The sequence below is a fragment of the Esox lucius genome, chromosome 14, assembly GCF_011004845.1.
Source record: "Esox lucius isolate fEsoLuc1 chromosome 14, fEsoLuc1.pri, whole genome shotgun sequence".
NCBI classification, from domain to species: Eukaryota; Metazoa; Chordata; class Actinopteri; order Esociformes; family Esocidae; genus Esox; species Esox lucius.
In genome coordinates this window covers 8614602-8633646 of record NC_047582.1, presented here as the reverse complement: position 1 = coordinate 8633646, position 19045 = coordinate 8614602, and the positions used below count along the sequence as shown (strand labels likewise).

The 19045-nt window shown below is 40.7% G+C and overlaps 1 protein-coding gene across 1 annotated transcript; it reads right to left on the bottom strand.

Moving 5' to 3' along the window:
* Positions 1–7988: 7988 nt before the first annotated feature.
* lhx5 (LIM homeobox 5) lies at positions 7989–19037 on the bottom strand. Its single transcript, XM_010864086.3, has 5 exons — positions 18371–19037; positions 15810–16033; positions 14200–14483; positions 10018–10183; positions 7989–8352 (listed from the first exon to the last, which is right to left on the bottom strand). Exons 1-5 carry the CDS (start codon positions 18541–18543, stop codon positions 8003–8005), a joined length of 1197 nt encoding a protein of 398 aa, XP_010862388.1. The 5' UTR covers positions 18544–19037; the 3' UTR covers positions 7989–8002.
* Between the last annotated feature and the right edge of the window lie 8 nt (positions 19038–19045).

Below are 19045 nucleotides of genomic sequence, written 5' to 3'. Positions count from 1 at the left end.
CTAGACATTGACATCTCTCTTATTATCTACATGTCTAGAATCAAGGCTAGACATTGACATCTCTCTTACTATCTACATGTATAGAATCAAGACTAGACATTGACATCTCTCTTATTATCTACATGTCTAGAATCAAGGCTAGACATTGACATGTCTCTTATTATCTACATGTCTAGAATCAAGACTAGACATTGACATCTCTCTTATTATCTACATGTCTAGAATCAAGGCTAGACATTGACATCTCTCTTATTATCTACATGTCTAGAATCAAGGCTAGACATTGACATGTCTCTTATTATCTACATGTCTAGAATCAAGACTAGACATTGACATCTCTCTTATTATCTACATGTCTAGAATCAAGGCTAGACATTGACATCTCTCTTATTATCTACATGTCTAGAATCAAGGCTAGACATTGACATCTCTCTTATTATCTACATGTCTAGAATCAAGACTAGACATTGACGTCTCTCTTATTATCTACATGTCTAGAATCAAGGCTAGACATTGACATGTCTCTTATTATCTACATGTCTAGAATCAAGACTAGAAATTGTTATCTCTCTTATTATCTACATGTCTAGAATCAAGACTAGACATTGACATCTCTCTTATTATCTACATGTCTAGAATCAAGACTAGACATTGACATCCCTCTTATTATCTACATGTCTAGAATCAAGGCTAGACATTGACATCTCTCTTATTATCTACATGTCTAGAATCAAGGCTAGACATTGACATCCTCTCTTATTATCTACATGTCTAGAATCAAGACTAGACATTGACATCTCTCTTATTATCTACATGTCTAGAATCAAGGCTAGACATTGACATCTCTCTTATTATCTACATGTCTAGAATCAAGGCTAGACATTGACATCTCTCTTATTATCTACATGTCTAGAATCAAGACTAGACATTGACATCTCTCTTATTATCTACATGTCTAGAATCAAGGCTAGACATTGACATCTCTCTTATTATCTACATGTCTAGAATCAAGGCTAGACATTGACATCTCTCTTATTATCTACATGTCTAGAATCAAGGCTAGACATTGACATCTCTCTTATTATCTACATGTCTAGAATCAAGACTAGACATTGACATCTCTCTTATTATCTACATGTCTAGAATCAAGGCTAGACATTGACATGTCTCTTATTATCTACATGTCTAGAATCAAGACTAGACATTGACATCTCTCTTATTATCTACATGTCTAGAATCAAGGCTAGACATTGACATCTCTCTTATTATCTACATGTCTAGAATCAAGGCTAGACATTGACATCTCTCTTATTATCTACATGTCTAGAATCAAGACTAGACATTGACATCTCTCTTATTATCTACATGTCTAGAATCAAGGCTAGACATTGACATCTCTCTTATTATCTACATGTCTAGAATCAAGGCTAGACATTGACATCTCTCTTATTATCTACATGTCTAGAATCAAGACTAGACATTGACGTCTCTCTTATTATCTACATGTCTAGAATCAAGGCTAGACATTGACATGTCTCTTATTATCTACATGTCTAGAATCAAGACTAGAAATTGTTATCTCTCTTATTATCTACATGTCTAGAATCAAGACTAGACATTGACATCTCTCTTATTATCTACATGTCTAGAATCAAGGCTAGACATTGACATCTCTCTTATTATCTACATGTCTAGAATCAAGACTAGACATTGACATCTCTCTTATTATCTACATGTCTAGAATCAAGGCTAGACATTGACATCTCTCTTATTATCTACATGTCTAGAATCAAGACTAGACATTGACATCTCTCTTATTATCTACATGTCTAGAATCAAGGCTAGACATTGACATGTCTCTTATTATCTACATGTCTAGAATCAAGACTAGACATTGACATCTCTCTTATTATCTACATGTCTAGAATCAAGGCTAGACATTGACATCTCTCTTATTATCTACATGTCTAGAATCAAGGCTAGACATTGACATCTCTCTTATTATCTACATGTCTAGAATCAAGACTAGACATTGACATCTCTCTTATTATCTACATGTCTAGAATCAAGGCTAGACATTGACATCTCTCTTATTATCTACATGTCTAGAATCAAGGCTAGACATTGACATCTCTCTTATTATCTACATGTCTAGAATCAAGACTAGACATTGACGTCTCTCTTATTATCTACATGTCTAGAATCAAGGCTAGACATTGACATGTCTCTTATTATCTACATGTCTAGAATCAAGGCTAGACATTGACATCTCTCTTATTATCTACATGTCTAGAATCAAGGCTAGACATTGACATCTCTCTTATTATCTACATGTATAGAATCAAGACTAGACATTGACATCTCTCTTATTATCTACATGTCTAGAATCAAGGCTAGACATTGACATGTCTCTTATTATCTACATGTCTAGAATCAAGACTAGACATTGACATCTCTCTTATTATCTACATGTCTAGAATCAAGGCTAGACATTGACATCTCTCTTATTATCTACATGTCTAGAATCAAGGCTAGACATTGACATCTCTCTTATTATCTACATGTCTAGAATCAAGACTAGACATTGACATCTCTCTTATTATCTACATGTCTAGAATCAAGGCTAGACATTGACATCTCTCTTATTATCTACATGTCTAGAATCAAGGCTAGACATTGACATCTCTCTTATTATCTACATGTCTAGAATCAAGACTAGACATTGACGTCTCTCTTATTATCTACATGTCTAGAATCAAGGCTAGACATTGACATGTCTCTTATTATCTACATGTCTAGAATCAAGACTAGAAATTGTTATCTCTCTTATTATCTACATGTCTAGAATCAAGACTAGACATTGACATCTCTCTTATTATCTACATGTCTAGAATCAAGGCTAGACATTGACATCTCTCTTATTATCTACATGTCTAGAATCAAGACTAGACATTGACATCTCTCTTATTATCTACATGTCTAGAATCAAGACTAGACATTGACATGTCTCTTATTATCTACATGTCTAGAATCAAGGCTAGACATTGACATCTCTCTTATTATCTACATGTCTAGAATCAAGGCTAGACATTGACATCTCTCTTATTATCTACATGTCTAGAATCAAGGCTAGACATTGACATCCCTCTTATTATCTACATGTCTAGAATCAAGACTAGACATTGACATCTCTCTTATTATCTACATGTCTAGAATCAAGGCTAGACATTGACATCCCTCTTATTAACTACATGTCTAGAATCAAGACTAGACATTGACATCTCTCTTATTATCTACATGTCTATAATCAAGGCTAGACATTGACATCCCTCTTATTATCTACATGTCTAGAATCAAGGCTAGACATTGACATCCCTCTTATTATCTACATGTCTAGAATCAAGGCTAGACATTGACATCTCTCTTATTATCTACATGTCTAGAATCAAGACTAGGCATTGACATCTCTTATTAAATACATGTCTAGAAAGCAAAGTGTGGCTGAGTGGCAGGAGAGGCGACATTCCTCTTCTGTCTACTTATATACTGTGACTTTTAAGGGACAACATGACTCCTCTTGGACATGACAATCCCTCATATAACATTACTTGGATCTATTATCTTATTTAACAGTGTTTTTCAGTCATTATCTAATTCATACCGGTGCTAATCTGACCGTATACTCTTCAGTTCTCCCTCTCCCCATCTGTTCTCAATAGATACATTGCTGTGATCTTTTCAGTTCTGTGGATATTCCGGACAAAAAATATATGACTGTTGGGAAAACAGTTGATCATTGGCAATTTGGCAATTTGACGGTGGAAGCCAGTGCATTATCTTCTTTCTCAGGGACCGACCGAATCGTGGGCCGTGGACTCTGGGGTTGTGGTTTTTCATTTTGGCCTCCAGGGGGAACCGGGGGCATATACCAGTGTCATGGTCTGTCATTCTGCCAGCACTGGTCACCCGCTCCTAAATGGACTGCTAGCCCATCCTGAACCTCCCCAAACCATGCACTTTATGCAGAACTAGGGTATATTCATTGTGTTTAAGAGTTCTGAACATTACAAATGCTGTAGCCAATGTGAGCCCCTTTTTAATGTGAAACATTTTCCACGGTACCAAAACTATTTCTATCTGAACGCTATGCCTTCATGATCAAGGATCTGAAACGTTGGTTACGTTTTATCAGAATGCTGCTTAATACACCATTGGACTTGACTATTACTTTGATTCTACATTTGGTTGTTTCGATTTTTTATTAACGCATATTTGTTTTTAAGGGATAGCAATAGTGTGTGAATATGTAATTAATGACTATGTGTTCCTCTTCATAGAGTAATAGGATTTCCCCGCCCCAGGCAGAGAATACAAGATGGGAGAGAGGTACATTTATTGGTGTGTGTCTGTATGTGTGTGTTATGGTGGAAGGGGGTTTAGGACGGGGAAACACAATGTACTGTGTTGATGGCGGGCTGCTGAGAGAGAAGGAGGATGAGAGAAGAGAAAGAGGGAGGGAGGATGAGGGAAGACAGAGGGGGAGAGGGAACAAGCAGGTGATTTATAGCGGTTCTACCAGGCCTCAGCTCCTCTCTACCAAAACAGCAGAGCAAAGAAATCCATTACTGAAGCACTGTGTTAATGGGCTTTGGTGTGTGTGGTGTGTGTGTTGGCTCATAGTGAACCAGTGATGTTTGGGCAAAAAGGTTAAGATTATCAGAGTTGTTTGTTTCTGTGCAGCAGGTCAGTCTCTAAGCCCCTGGTGTGTGTGTGCGTCTGTGTGTGCGTGCATGTGTGTGTGTGTGTGTGTGTGCGTGCATGTGTGTGTGTGCGTGTGTGCTTATTGCCTCCTATAGAATCAGCTGGGTCCTATGGGTTCCTATGCACCATTTCTTCACACTTTCTTGCTCCCTCTCTGTAGTTCTCTTTATCCATCCCTCCCTCTGTCTGAGAGATGGAGTGATACAGGACTGTGTTCTTGTCGGAGGAGAGGAGATGCTCAGGGGAGTAAACAGAGGAGTGAAGAGAGAATAAATAAAGAGATCGGAGGGATACTGGTAATGGACCAGCGGAGGCTGAGGACCACGTAGACCGCGGCTGTGTGTCTGCGCGCGTGCAACAGCGAGTGTGCGTGTGGACTGCAGCTCGTTCCAGACTCACGCAGGGGGAGGTGTGTGCGTGGGAGAGCATGTGTGGGGAAGCCTGTCTCCTCTCACATTACCCTTTACATTAAAAGCAGTCATGGGGAAAATTACCTCGGACCTGGGCCACCCTGAGTCCACCTGGGCCCATGGAGGGAGAGGGGGATTCAGCCGGAGGAGGGGATAAAGACGTGAAGGCGGAGGGGCGGGGGTGGGGGGGCAAGGCCAGAGCTCCACTAGACGCTGGGTGGATTGGCCTCTAGATGCTGATCTCAAGCCAGGTTTACGTTCTGCTGAGGGTTTGGGGAGGGTAATCTGGTCCTGGACCTGCGCTAGAGAGACGCATTCTACCCTGAGCATGTGGAAGGGTAGTAGGTTGATTGTAAATCTGCTAAGACTATGTCCCTCTTCCGTTCTCCCCCCACCCCCAGGAATCTGTGCGGATCCAAAAGGATTGGAAAGGTGTTGCTCCTGGTTTTGACTAGGGTGGTGGAATGGTCTGCTGAGCAGAGTTTGAGGAACACGCTTGTATCCAACAGAGGTTTGACAAAGCACTGGAGAACGTAGTGCAAGAGAGGATTATTTTTTTTATTAACAGTACTATTTACATTGAAACAATACACCCCGATCCATTTTCCGCCAACGCACGCACACACACACACACACACACACACGCACACAGTCTCTTTCTCTCACACAGCTACAGTACATTGTGGAGATACACCTCATTTTATTTGACCACATAAACGAGACACTCCCCACTCATTTTGATTCCAAATTCCGAAGGAGAGCACAGCTTAAATGTGATCAATAATATGACAGAAATAATAGCTGCTTGGAAACAGATAGTAAGCATTATTGTTTGATATCTGAACGGTACGATCTGTACCCTCTGGAAGGCAAATAGAAAACTGCCTGGGTACAAAGTGAGTACAGAGATGAATGAATCAAACAATAATGGAAGAATGTGTCCGACTGCCTTGCCTGAATGCAATGAACTGACCTTGACTGTGCTTTTGTGTTTGTTCCAAAGACCTTTTTGAATTAGCGTTCTACGTCAGTGAAGACTGTGGAGTCTTTGCACTGACAATACCGCTACAAGGGCACATTCTGCTATAAGAAACAGACAGGCAGACATGTATAATTTATGTAGATGCTGAAGCGATACACCCCACGGACCTGCGTAACTACTTTGCTAATTTCATCTTTCACAAAAAGTAATGCGGTGGAATCAATTCCTGGAGGATTATTGCACTAAGTTACCCTCTCCATAATTTGCCTTGCCCGATATACTCGGATATAGAAATTGTAGAAAAGTCCCCTATTTGTTGGTATCTCTATACTATCTGCTTCTGTGCATTTTTGTGTGTGTATGTGCGTGTGCGTGTGTGTTGATGGTATTTGCTTTGTTCTTTGCCGAGGCGGTCTCCATTTCCTGCACGCAACACAAGCACACGCGTACAGACATGCGGCTGGTGGTGACTGCTCTGCAGTGTCCCTGTCAGACCGCTAGGTGGCGATGGTTGCCAGGCTTCCATGCAGACAGACGGGTAGCAAGTCACAGATGTTGTCTGGCCCCTCCTTTTGTTTTCTGCCTATTGATGATGAAGACCTCAGCTGCCGAAGGACATTCTCCATTATGGCTTCAATGTTCTTTTGGAAATAATTTCCATTAAAACATGTTGTTTTTTTTGTAAAGGGACAGTAACAAAGAGAAGGTCAGGAGAAGTGGAGAAGAGAGAAGGACTGACATGGTGCCTGGATGGGTGTGAAGGATGCATGCGTGCGTGCGTGTGTGCGAGTGCGTGAGTATGTCATTTGAAAATGTGTGTTCGGAAAAATAACCATAGAGATATTTTGCCGTAGAAGAGAAGCGAGTCCATCTATAGCAAATGCCTCAGAAGAACTGATAGTTGGAATAGTGAAGATGTGTATGTGGCTTTATGTTGGGTAGAATTCCAGAAGTCAAGTTTTATATGTCACTATGGACCTTCAAGAAGGCTGCGGCTGATTGGTTCAAAGGTTACGAAAGGGATCAGTGTATATGTTGTCAAGGATAATAGTTAATAATTCCACCATTTTCCCCCAGCACTCCTGTTTTCACTCAAATCATCCTTCGGCAAGTAGATGTCCACTCTATAATAGGCCCCTGAAGAGGTTTGTTTCAGAGGTGCTGACACTAGACGCAAAGATGGTTGTGTTCGCCAACAGTGAGAACAATGAAAAGGAGTATTTGCCTGTTTGAGCTTTGTATTGGAAGCAAAATTACAACATGTGACTGGGTTACCAGCAAAAGATATTATGCGGAAAGAAATGACAGAATAGAAAATCAAGAAATGTCTGAGATCACAAAATAAAATACATTGAACGTCTCTTTTGGCTTGTATTCATTTCCAATTTCATTCAAGCGTCCTTAGTCCATAAATTGATACCTCCATTGGTTTTGAGGGGGAGAGGGTGAGATACACGGGTGAGGGGCTGCCTCAGCAACTCCCTCCAATCAAAGTTTGTGGTTCGCAGAAGTGGGCGGCGTGTATTTCCAGGGCGGAACGGGCCGACGAAGAGAACAATAAAGGTCCGTTTTTTCCAGCTACGCTGGCACTCACTCAGTCCTTCCTGTATGAGAACCATGGAGGGTGGGGGGGGGGGGGCAAATCCATTTCAACTCCATCAATTCAGCGAGTGAATTCAATATCCGTGAATCCGAATTGAAAAATCTCTATTAACAGACAAAACAACTGCAGTTTTCAATCTGCAGTATCCCATTCATAACATCCTCGAACGGATCTCCTGAATTGACTGAATTCAAAATTGTCAGTTCACCCCCCCGCCCACCCCACAATCCCAGACACCCCCCTGGTCTACCAGACTGTGGTCTCTCCCATCTCCTGGCTGGGGTGGGACATAGGGGCACTGTAGCTGGAGTTACTGGCCAGGGAGAATGGTGGGCTGGGGCCCCCTCCGTACACCTCCCCGGGGACAGGCTGCAGGGAGTTGGGCAGGCCAGGCTCGGGGCTGGGTGTGTCTGCGTGGGAGATCATGTCCGTGAACCTGCGGTCGTCAGCGGGGTGGTGGGCCGACACGGAGCCCTCCATGGGGCCTCCATGGATGTAGGGGGATTCTGCCGGAGACTGAGCCTGAGAAGAGGGCGGGCCGTGGGGGAAGAAGTCGTAGTTCCCCCCCCCTCCTCCGTAGTAGTCGCCCTGGTACTCTGCACAGAGAGATAGGATTGTACCATTACAAAACAAATGGTCCAATGATGAGATGAATTGTGTGACGCCCAGGTGAAGCAGTCTATGTACATAGCTACATTCATAATCACTATCATTAAATCTTTTATAAACTGACATACATTAACACTTGTTTTGTTTTTAACAAATGCAGTACTAATTTGCCTAAGTAACAGTATAACATTTCAAGGAGGTTAAGGGAACAATTTAGTTGAAGCAAAATAGCCAAACTTGACTAAACACCTGTGCCCTGGTGTTTCGTGAAGAAAATTAAAAATTTCTTTGACTCACTTTCTGTTAGTAAAGAAGAATCCAATTCATCTTTTTATTCTTCTTTTCAAATATGTTAGGTGGTGTGAGTTGACTTCAGTAGTCTTGCTTTATTAGTCATAAGTGCCTAAACTTTAAAATGGATATAAAATCACCCTACTCACGACTAACCGAAACAATACTATTTTTCTTAAATTAGGCCTGTGTGTTTTTCAACTATTACAGAGAGAAAGATGAAAAATAACTAACCAAATCCAATAACTTTATTGTACAGTAAGTTGTAAACAACCATAATTACCAATCTATCCTATATCAACAATCTGGCACAGACAGACATGCTGTGTTAAAAAAAAATATTATGCTTTGTCCCCAAAATGACAGAAAGAATCATTTCCCATGTATGTTACTGTATATGCAGTGCAACAGCCTTATTTCACAAATGGCAATGACGAACAGAATAATCTAAAGCCGATGCAATGAATACCGTTTTTCTTTTTTTCTATCCGAACAAAATAAACAAGCTAATTATTGAGTCACACAAACAGAACCCTGCTAGCTGCGACAGACCTTGAGAATCAACCTGAACCTGAGGCGGTGATGGCGGAAAGGGGGAAGGGGCAAGGAGAGGTGTGACAATAACACATATGTATGGATGTGCGTGCGCGAAACAAGCTTGGGCGTGCGCACGCAGACACACACACACACGCAAATACACACACGTCCACAGCTTTCTCTGCAGCAGCACCAGTTGAGAAACAGAAGGACAGAAGGAGTAGTGCTGCTACTAAGGTAGAGCTGACAACCCTGTTTCACTAAGGAACAAAAGGCAGTGAAAAGAGGCATGCTGAGAATGGAGGGAGTTGGGAGAGAGAGATTAAGGTTTTGTCTCTCTCCCTCCCTGCTCTATCCTTCAAGGCTCCTTTTTATTATTGTTGACGGACGCCTCCCTCTATGTTCCAATATTTTCCATTCCTCTGGCTAACCCTCTTCAGCTTTGTACTATTGCGCAAGTTTAAAAAATATATATATTTCTTAGTTGTTCAGATCACTTGAGCCTGTTCCGGAATGCTCTTCATTTTGCCATTCCTGTTTGCTGTTCTGTAATTCAGAATGCTCTATGTTGTTCAAGTTTGACAAGGCCCCTCAATAAGCCGTTAGCACTCTTATCTTCTTGCAGTGTACACCGAATTGGGCAGTGCAGACGCAACCAATAGCATAGCTGAAATATGATTTGTATGCCACTATCATCTTCACCAAAGACCACTTGTGAGCTAACAGTGAGTGTTGTTATCCGACAGGTGGTGTCAGTGCAATCTGGCAACACAGCGAGAACAGTGAGTGTATTTTACCATTACAGTAATGGTGTTGAATCTTACCTGTGTAGTATCCATATGCACCAGGCCCCAGAATGTCTGGGTCCTCCAGTCGTCCTCCCAGGGGCCTCATCCTCCGGGGCCCTCTGAAGAAGGCATGCCGCCGGGCCCCCAAAGCGCTCAACTGCTTCATCCTCCGTTCCTTGGACCTACGGTTCTGGAACCACACCTAGAGATGAGCGAAAGACAAGAAACAAAATCTAATCTGTGAGGACGGAGAGAATAACACACCTAGCAACAACAAGAGAAAGATCACATTTTGATTTCTGATTGAATTCAGAGGAGGTGTTTTTCAGTTTTTATTGAATTTGGAAAACTTTCATGAAACTAAACATTTAAATCATAATGCGTTTTACACTGGTTACAATTTTAAGCATCTGAAGTAAAACCTCTAATCAAATGTGTGTTTATTTTTAGTTCAATACTTTGACAATGGAAAGTAATCATCACCAGATGTATTCATAATCCATTTCACAAGTTACAACAATATGCAGAGAATTGAAACACAAGGTACTTAAATGACATGGCCTACTCCTAATTGCCATCAAATCAAATAAGCATCAATTTAAATCCACTTTAATTTTAGACCTTAATTTTCTGAACGATTTCTAGATTGTCTATTTTGCAATTTAACCTGCCTTGTTTTGAATGTATGAATTGTATAATGAGCTGTCTAATGTATTGTTAATATTATGTAAACTCTGCAGCAAAGTTTGTCTGCAATGTTTTTGGTTTATTGTTTGCCAACTTGAGATTAGTGTGAATGCATCAATTAATTTAAAAACAATTTTAAAAAATCAAGAAAATAACTATTCTTAGGTACCACCCGGTAAAATAAATTGTTCCACATAGATAGAATATATGACAGGATAAATGGGTGGAATACGGACAGATTGCCCAGTGGTTAAATCATTGGGCCACTAACTGAAAGGTGACTGGTTTGAATTTCTATGCTGACCTTTCTCCAAATCTATTTAGATCATTTAGATTATATTAGCTTGAATTGGCAAAGTCTAGACCTATTTTTCTATTAGAGGGACTGAAAGGGGCTTTCCATGTTAGTGTTTCTCAGGCGCCATTGTTTCACATATTTCGGTTCATTTGCTATTAGACAGTCTGCGTTCATAATGTAGTAGTTAGACTAGACAGTATAGCCCCAATATAGTTTCCTATTGAGATTCTATTCTCCCAAATCGTGATGTACATTTGGATTTATGGCCTTGCCTCATCACAACTCCAAGCTATTTCTCTAATTATCATACTGCTTGCTCAACCTACAAGTTTTCTGTGCCACATATGGGCTAGAGGACAGTGCAATCCCGGCAAACAACCATGACTGAGCTCATTGGTGTTGGACCTAACACAGTGAGTCACCAGAGCACAAAACGAGGCAACCCTGTTTGATCCACCCAGTCACACTCAGTGGACGAAGGTGAAACTCCTGGTCGAAGGTGAAAAATCTCATTGCTGTGCCCTTGAGTAAGGCGCTTGACCATCATTTCTCCTGTATGTTGCTCTGGATAAGAGCATATGCTAAAGGAAATCTAAATGTGGGATGGAGGCAGTGGTGGTAAATAAAAAAACATAGACACTGACAGGAAGTAAATAGGTTCAGACAAGATGAAAACAATAGGTTCAGTTTCAACCAAGACATCAAATGATGGTCAACAAACACAAATCACACAGGAGACGTTTTAATCAGTGATATGACTTAAGTATATTTTCGAGGATCTAATTGAATCCATTATTCAATCAATAACACCAACAAACTATTTTCTATAGGTCTTCTTCTTATGTGCCTCAGCAGGCCTCAATTCAACAAGCTAACCCAGAGAATATGAGAAATAAAAAACAATATTCACTAAAGGCAAATAACGTGTATTCTTCAAGAACAAAGGAGACGTGTAAAAATGTACAAATGTCCAACATATGGAGTACTAGCTTTGCATTCTAAAAACAACACGTGTCCCGTTGTGTCTCTGCATCAGCGCTGCATAGTAATGCATGTTAACACCAGCTAGGCTACACCAGAGGCACATTCCCACTGTGTTGGAGATAAACAAAACACACACACACAAACACCTAAAACCACTTAGACATTCCTCTCCGTGCTTTTCTCAGCAAAGACGACACCTGCCTATTGAGAATAATCGTCTAACTGTAGGGTACATTTTTATGGAAATGCTTTTCGCTCCCCTTGAGAGAGCGTTGCTTAGGGATTACACACACACACCATGCTAGAGCACCAGCAGGGTTTCAGAGGACTCCCCACTCATGATGCATCGGCAGTTAGCACACAGCAAATGAGGGGTGAGATGATAAAACTGGCCACCATCTTAGTTCTATATATCACGGTGCATTATGTTTTTGCTAATCAGAGAAGAACTGCACCGATTCAGTGTTGTGGAAACATGTAACTGGAAAGGTGCAATGCTACCCGACACAAGGCCTGGTCGGAGAGAGGAGGTGTGACTGTCTGGCAGTAAATGAGTGAGGAAAGAGAGGAGCGAAGGGGGTGTATGGTATGTTAATCTGTGAAATCAGTGATAATTACTGCAAGCGCACAAAAAGCCACATCTCAGCTGGCAGAGACGGTGCTAATCACCCTAACACAGTCTGCACCCAGAAACCTACAGTGAGTGTTTGTAGGTGCGCGCGTTCATCTCGATGTCCATGTATCGGTGCGTGTCTGTTTCTGGGTGTCTATACATGTGCGTGTGGCATGCGTGCATTCGTGTGTGTTCATGTGTAGATGTGTGGGACACAGAGAATTATAGAGGTTATGACTAGGCTAGAGATCTGAGTGTGTTTGGCAGCAGTGAGGATACATTCCACATCCAGAAGATAAACAGTGGTGTTATTCCTCTCTCATTAGCAGTGACTGTTATCTCACATTTTGTCACAGGGCCATAGGATCTCCCTAACAGGGTTTAAGGTCCATTCAGTTTTCATTTCATTCAATTCAAGAAGTGAAAATCCCTCAAAGAAAATACGGTATAATTTCACGTTCTTGGCTGAGCTCAGCTACTGCGGCCTATTTACATTTCTTGTTTTGCATGGGTATGTGTCGCTGTTAAAATAAACCGTTTTCCTTTAAAACGTCTACATTTATCTCAGGACTTATGTGCAATGCAGTGGGATTCGTTTTGCAGTGACACAACTGTTAAATGTGTGGATGTTAAAAACGTCAGCAGTGCATTATTTTCTAAAATCGAAAAGCCTGCGGCCACAGATACATACTGAAAAAGAACAATCTGTAGCCCGGGTCTTTTAGTCAAAGCCTCTAGTCCCTTCATCTGGCCGAGCAGGCAATCTGAGTTTTGTTAAAACAATGCATAAACATTCAAGATAAAATAATATTAAATTGTATAAACGTTAATATCCATTCAAATTATAATTTTCCTTTTACTTAAAAGAATCAAACACCAAGAGAGCCAAGTCAGAATAGGCTAACATAAAAGATGCACAGCCTAGTGATATTGCCAAGGTTTGATTATTTTAAATCTATAACTTATAAGTTACTTGAAACAATCATAACGTAATCCATAACATATGAAAAATATATCTAAATTATATTATTATTGTAGTCTAGATAAATGTTACCAAAAGATAACAAATTACATACATAAGAAATGAATGTATTTTATAGGCCCATTGCTATATATTGAGAAGGAAGGTTCATTCGAGCTGATCTTATTATGATCTTATGGATTTATCAATCAGCATTTCATTTGAATAGGCCTATATTTTGTTATTTTTCTCATGTCTTCTTCCAAACATGTTTGCCTCCAAATTTAGGTAGGTCAATTATAGGCACACCTACTTTTACAAAGAACTTTAGGGGACTAGGTAATAACCTGACAACCTACATTGCGTTTTTGACATTTATTATTTTCACTTTAATTAGGTTCAATTAAATCTCGATCTAATTTCACTGAAAATGAATTAAAATCCAATCTATTATAATTCATCACTAATATCGGAGACAATCCATCCAAATGAAGTAGTGCTCATCAAACACACAAAGAGAAAACAAGCTGTTCTCTCTCAACTTGACTTACATGGAAATTCAACACATTATTTTATATTCTATTGTTTTTAACATACAATAAATCCCTAAGACCAATAAAAAACGAACTCTGTATCAACCAACAAATACACACTGAAGTTTGTCTGCTTTCCTACCTGTATAACCCGCATGTTAAGTCCAGTCTCCTGGGCCAGCTGTTCCCGGATGTGTCGGGTGGGTTTTGGAGTGGCCACAAAGGCAGCCTTCAGCGTTTCCAGCTGCTTGGCTTTGATGGTGGTTCGCGGGCCTCGTCGCTTCGTGCCCGAATTCTGCTCCTCATTCTCGTTATTGTTCGTGTCCTTATCTGAGGACGTGGAATTGTCTGTCTCTTTTGTGTCGTCCTGTAGGCCTATCGGGTCCTGGAGGTCCGGCGATAAACTTCTGTCTGTGCATGATGACACTAAGGGGACCGGGGAGAATGGAATCTCAATAGGAGGCGTCATGGGGGCTATACTGCTTAGTCTAACTACTACATTATGGACGTAGACTGTCTAATCAAAAATAAACCGAAATATGTGAAACAATGATGCCTTAGAAACACTAATATGGAAATCCCCTTTCAGTCCCTTTAATAGAAAAATAGGTCTAGACTTTGCCAATTTAAGCTAATATAATCTAAATGATCTAAAGCCATGGATTTACCAGTTTAGGTGTTCGCAAATAAAACAGGTGTTACAAACTGTTACAAAACTAAATCCTGCCCGCATGACCTAACCGGATCGAGATAATGAAATTGAAATTATACATGTAATGTGAAACAAAAAAATGGGCTACGCAGACTATACAGCGGATCCCCAAGGACCCGCTGTGTCGCACGATAACAGCGTGTCATTGTCCGAGGGGAGGGTTGTTTGAGCTATTCATCTGACAGGAATTTATAGCGTTGATAATGATAAGCCTGAGCTATGGTCAGATGCATTCAGCGACGCGGAGATGCTTTGTTGGCGAACCTCATCAAACGCTATGCTACACATGCTCTATAGCCTACAATGCCCATTACGGCAGCGAGAATGTCAGTATGTTCATATTTGATGCTACAGACACACAGAAAAGGGTCAACAACAATGCCACGTCTTTCGAGGATACAAATGTTATTTGCCACCTTGTTGAACTAAATAAAAAAATCAAAGGCCATTGATTAGATTCTTAGACCCCCCCCCCCCCCCCCCCCCGAACACAAGCATTTCTGAAAGTTGTTGTAGACTTGTTTTTTGTACCAAAACGAAGATTTTGGTTTTGGTCTTATCTCATGTCAATTTCATAGCCATTTTAATTAATTATTTTATTATATTTATTAAATGATTTAGGGGCGTCAAGTGTCTCACACAGGAAATATCGGTAGACTTACGCATTTTTCTACCATACAGGCATATATGACACTGCCGCTAAAATGGGATAGTAAAATCGATTAAACCAAAGCACAGCATTATATCAAAAAGCATTCAAAATTCAGATCTACAACAGACTACTTCAGAATGGACACTTGCAGACGATGTGCAGAGCCAAAATAAGGCTCAGTCACGCACCCTCTCCATGGTTCTGAATTGCCGAGGTCTGTAGGCTATACAACTTCTTAAAAAGTGGCAATTTATGCTTAGGCTCCTCATTTCAAAAGAAAAAGATCAATTAATTACAGACATCGGTTAGATATTTTCGAAGACCAGCTGGGTATTTTCCAATCAATGCAGTAAACCTCATTCCGATTAAAACATTTAGATAAATTTACCTGAATTCAAGTTAACTTCCTTGATAGCGCCTGAGCTCAGATAGTCTTCTTTGCAAACAAACTTATTTTCGTCGATGACGTAGAGCTCTTCGCCGGTGGACAGCTGTTTGTTGCACACCATGCACGTGAAGCAGTTGAGATGGAACACCTTGCTGCGCGCTTTCCGTACCAGATCGCTGGGAGAGATGCCTTGGAGACAGCCCGCGCACTTAGTCCCAAACCTCCTGGAAAGAAAGCGAGAGCAGAGGCAACATGATGTTGGTGTGTTATCACGCTGACATTAACTTAATACATTTAAAAAAAATACGAAAATGATACACCTACCCCATTTAGGTCTAAGCCTGAAAGATAGTCCTATTGCGAATAATGCAATAGTGAGCAATGCAGATGTGTTGATACTATTTAAATAGCTTTAATGTGAGAAAATGAATATTAATATCGTTTATTATAGACTGTTGTAGTAGTAATAGATACAAATAAAAAAGGATGTGCTTTTTTTCTTACATATAGACCTATTTTTGTTATTGCGTCTTTGTAATCATAGAAGAAAGCGTATTCTATTTTATATTCTAATTTTCGTTAAATTGTGTCAGCCTCTTCTTGATACAAAGAAGCTGACAATGTAGCCACCTGCCCTAGATTAATTTTCAACCTTGGAAATAATAATTTAAGAAATCCTATTTTTGATGGAGTTGCTTTAATAATAAACCCACGCAGAACGCATTAGTGGCAATCAGCACATTGTGACCACGGAGATATTGAAGGATTAAACAGACTAGGAACATTTCAGCGTGAAAATCTCTTGTTAATCCACATTCACAATCTTCACGTGTAAAAGCGTGGTGGGTAGACTTATATTATTTAGGAAAGACAGACGAATAATATCCTAACCTCTAAACGTTTCCAGGGAGATAGTCGACAAGCTAAATCGTTTGACAATGCCAGGGTTGTACTGGAAGTAAATGCGTGCTACCGATAGGTCTACTGATGGTAAAGGGAGCCTTATTTTGTGTTTCTCCCACCATGCATTGTATATTTGTGTTTCCCTCTTCGACGCAAAATAAATAGGCCTAATCCACCTCATCACGAGCCAGAACCCTTGTCACGCTCGTCTCATGCTGATTTGGTAATCTCTCTCGTCAACATGGCGTCGCCTCAGGACGGTAAAAATACAGGAATAGAAAATATTTCAATTATAATTCGAGTATTGGAGAGAATCTGCGTTTGAGGGTGTGTTGGGTAGTGTGTGTGTGTGTGTGTAGATGTGTGTGTGTGTTTGGGTTGTGTGGCTCGGCCTGTTTTGAGGTTTGGGAAGCGGTTGCATGGGGGCACGTAACAAGCGGTCGAGGCAAGCCCCCTTTATTTTTAACACCATACAGAATTATTCTCTCACTCTCTCCCTCTCCACCCATTTGCAATAGTATCACTCCACTGTACCCTTTCACATGCACCGCCCGGGCCCAGCCTCCCCCGGCGCAACCACCGCTCTACTTACACAACAAATGGCCACATTAGAGTGATTACTGTTTCGCCTGGCTAATGGTATGGCCATTTAAATCCACGACTTGATGGGAGCCGGCTAATGTGATGGTCAAGGCCGTTTGAGGCCAACAATGCCACCACAAAGGCTTAAACACTGGGCCTACATGTCATTAAACAATTTGTTAGGGGAGGGGTAAAGATGACATACCTAACTAATTGGTATGATGCTACGAGTGTGCGGACACAAACAAGGGCCTGGACTTATCACTCAATTACATGGAACACTTTGAAGAACTGAGCGGCTGGTGTACATGCCTAATGGACAGGGGTTTATAATGTATTGTAACAAACAATAATGACTAGAGAAAATGTAGCTGATATCGAAATTATTTAAACTGCCTCCATACATGTCCGCAAGAATGGAGTAAATACACATAAAATTCAACCCGCCACATTAAAATATCAATTAATATTGATATTATTTGTATCATAATAAATATAATAAATTAAGTAAATGTTTCGTAGCATTCTAAAACAATACTTCGCACTGTAAGAAAACACTTAAAAGTAAAACAATAATTTCGCCCGTAAAACTCACACGAACAAAGAGTGATAGGCTATAATTAAATGTCAAAATTCTAAATATGTTGCGATATTAACAGCTGTTGACCGAACTTAATACAACAATTATATTGATAATAAATTAAAATTATATAATTTGTAAAGCAAAATCTATTTGACTATCTTGTGAATTCGTTTAAATATAAAGGGTAGGCATATCATAATTTAAAGTGAAATCTGTTAACAGTTCAATATATCATACCATGTGAAATAGGCCTTAGTGAACCATACCCATTTTCAAAAAACAATGTGTTTAGACCTACAGACTAATACCATTATGGTAAGTCTGTGAGTGACGTTAAAACGATTTGAACCTTAAGACATGAAAGCCAAATCCACAAAAACAAAACAAGCAAAATCCGGAGTGACAGTGTGGTTAGGCTATATTAATCCTTGGTGAGTTTACTGAGAGTTTGGCAAGCTCTCCTTTTACGCATGCATGAATCTCTTGTCCTTACCTGAAAAAGTCAATTTTACAATAGAGCTTTCCCTCCCGAGAGAAGCACTTCTCTGTCAGATTACAGTTACACTCGCAACACTGGACGCACTTTGCGTGCCAGGCTCGGTCCAACACGTTCAGCAAGAACCGGTCCAAGATGGGCCTGTCGCACCCCGCGCAGTGGACCATCATCCCACCGGTCTGGAGGACACCGAGGGCCGACCTTCCCACGCGGGCTCCGGTGATGGGTCTGGGGCCACGCGGCTCTCCACGCAGCAACGTCTTGGCTCCGGGGTTGGGGACAAAACAGACGTGAATGTTCCGTCAGGTGGGTGGATGGTGAGAAGTCCTTCTTCCCTACCGTTTTAAAGGCAGGCTATAAGCGAACACTCCACAAAGGTCCTCTACTGTACTCCTGGTCCTGTCCTGGGACTTGTCACAATCCGGAATAAAAAGGTTAATTTAAAAAGCATCCACTCCTCTTTATTTACGGTCTGCGTAAAATGGAAACATGGATCGGCAGTTATTGTAGAAAATACAGGCCTGCTGTAGTTATTATGACGTTTTAATTGTAAAAGTCCCTCTCTTTTATCCGTCTGTCATCTTTTGTTTTTAGGTTCCACTTCTTCGCCTCCGCTCACCTCCCGTCAACACTTTTCGCATCACTGTGCCGGGCTGTGCCCGCGCGAGGCGC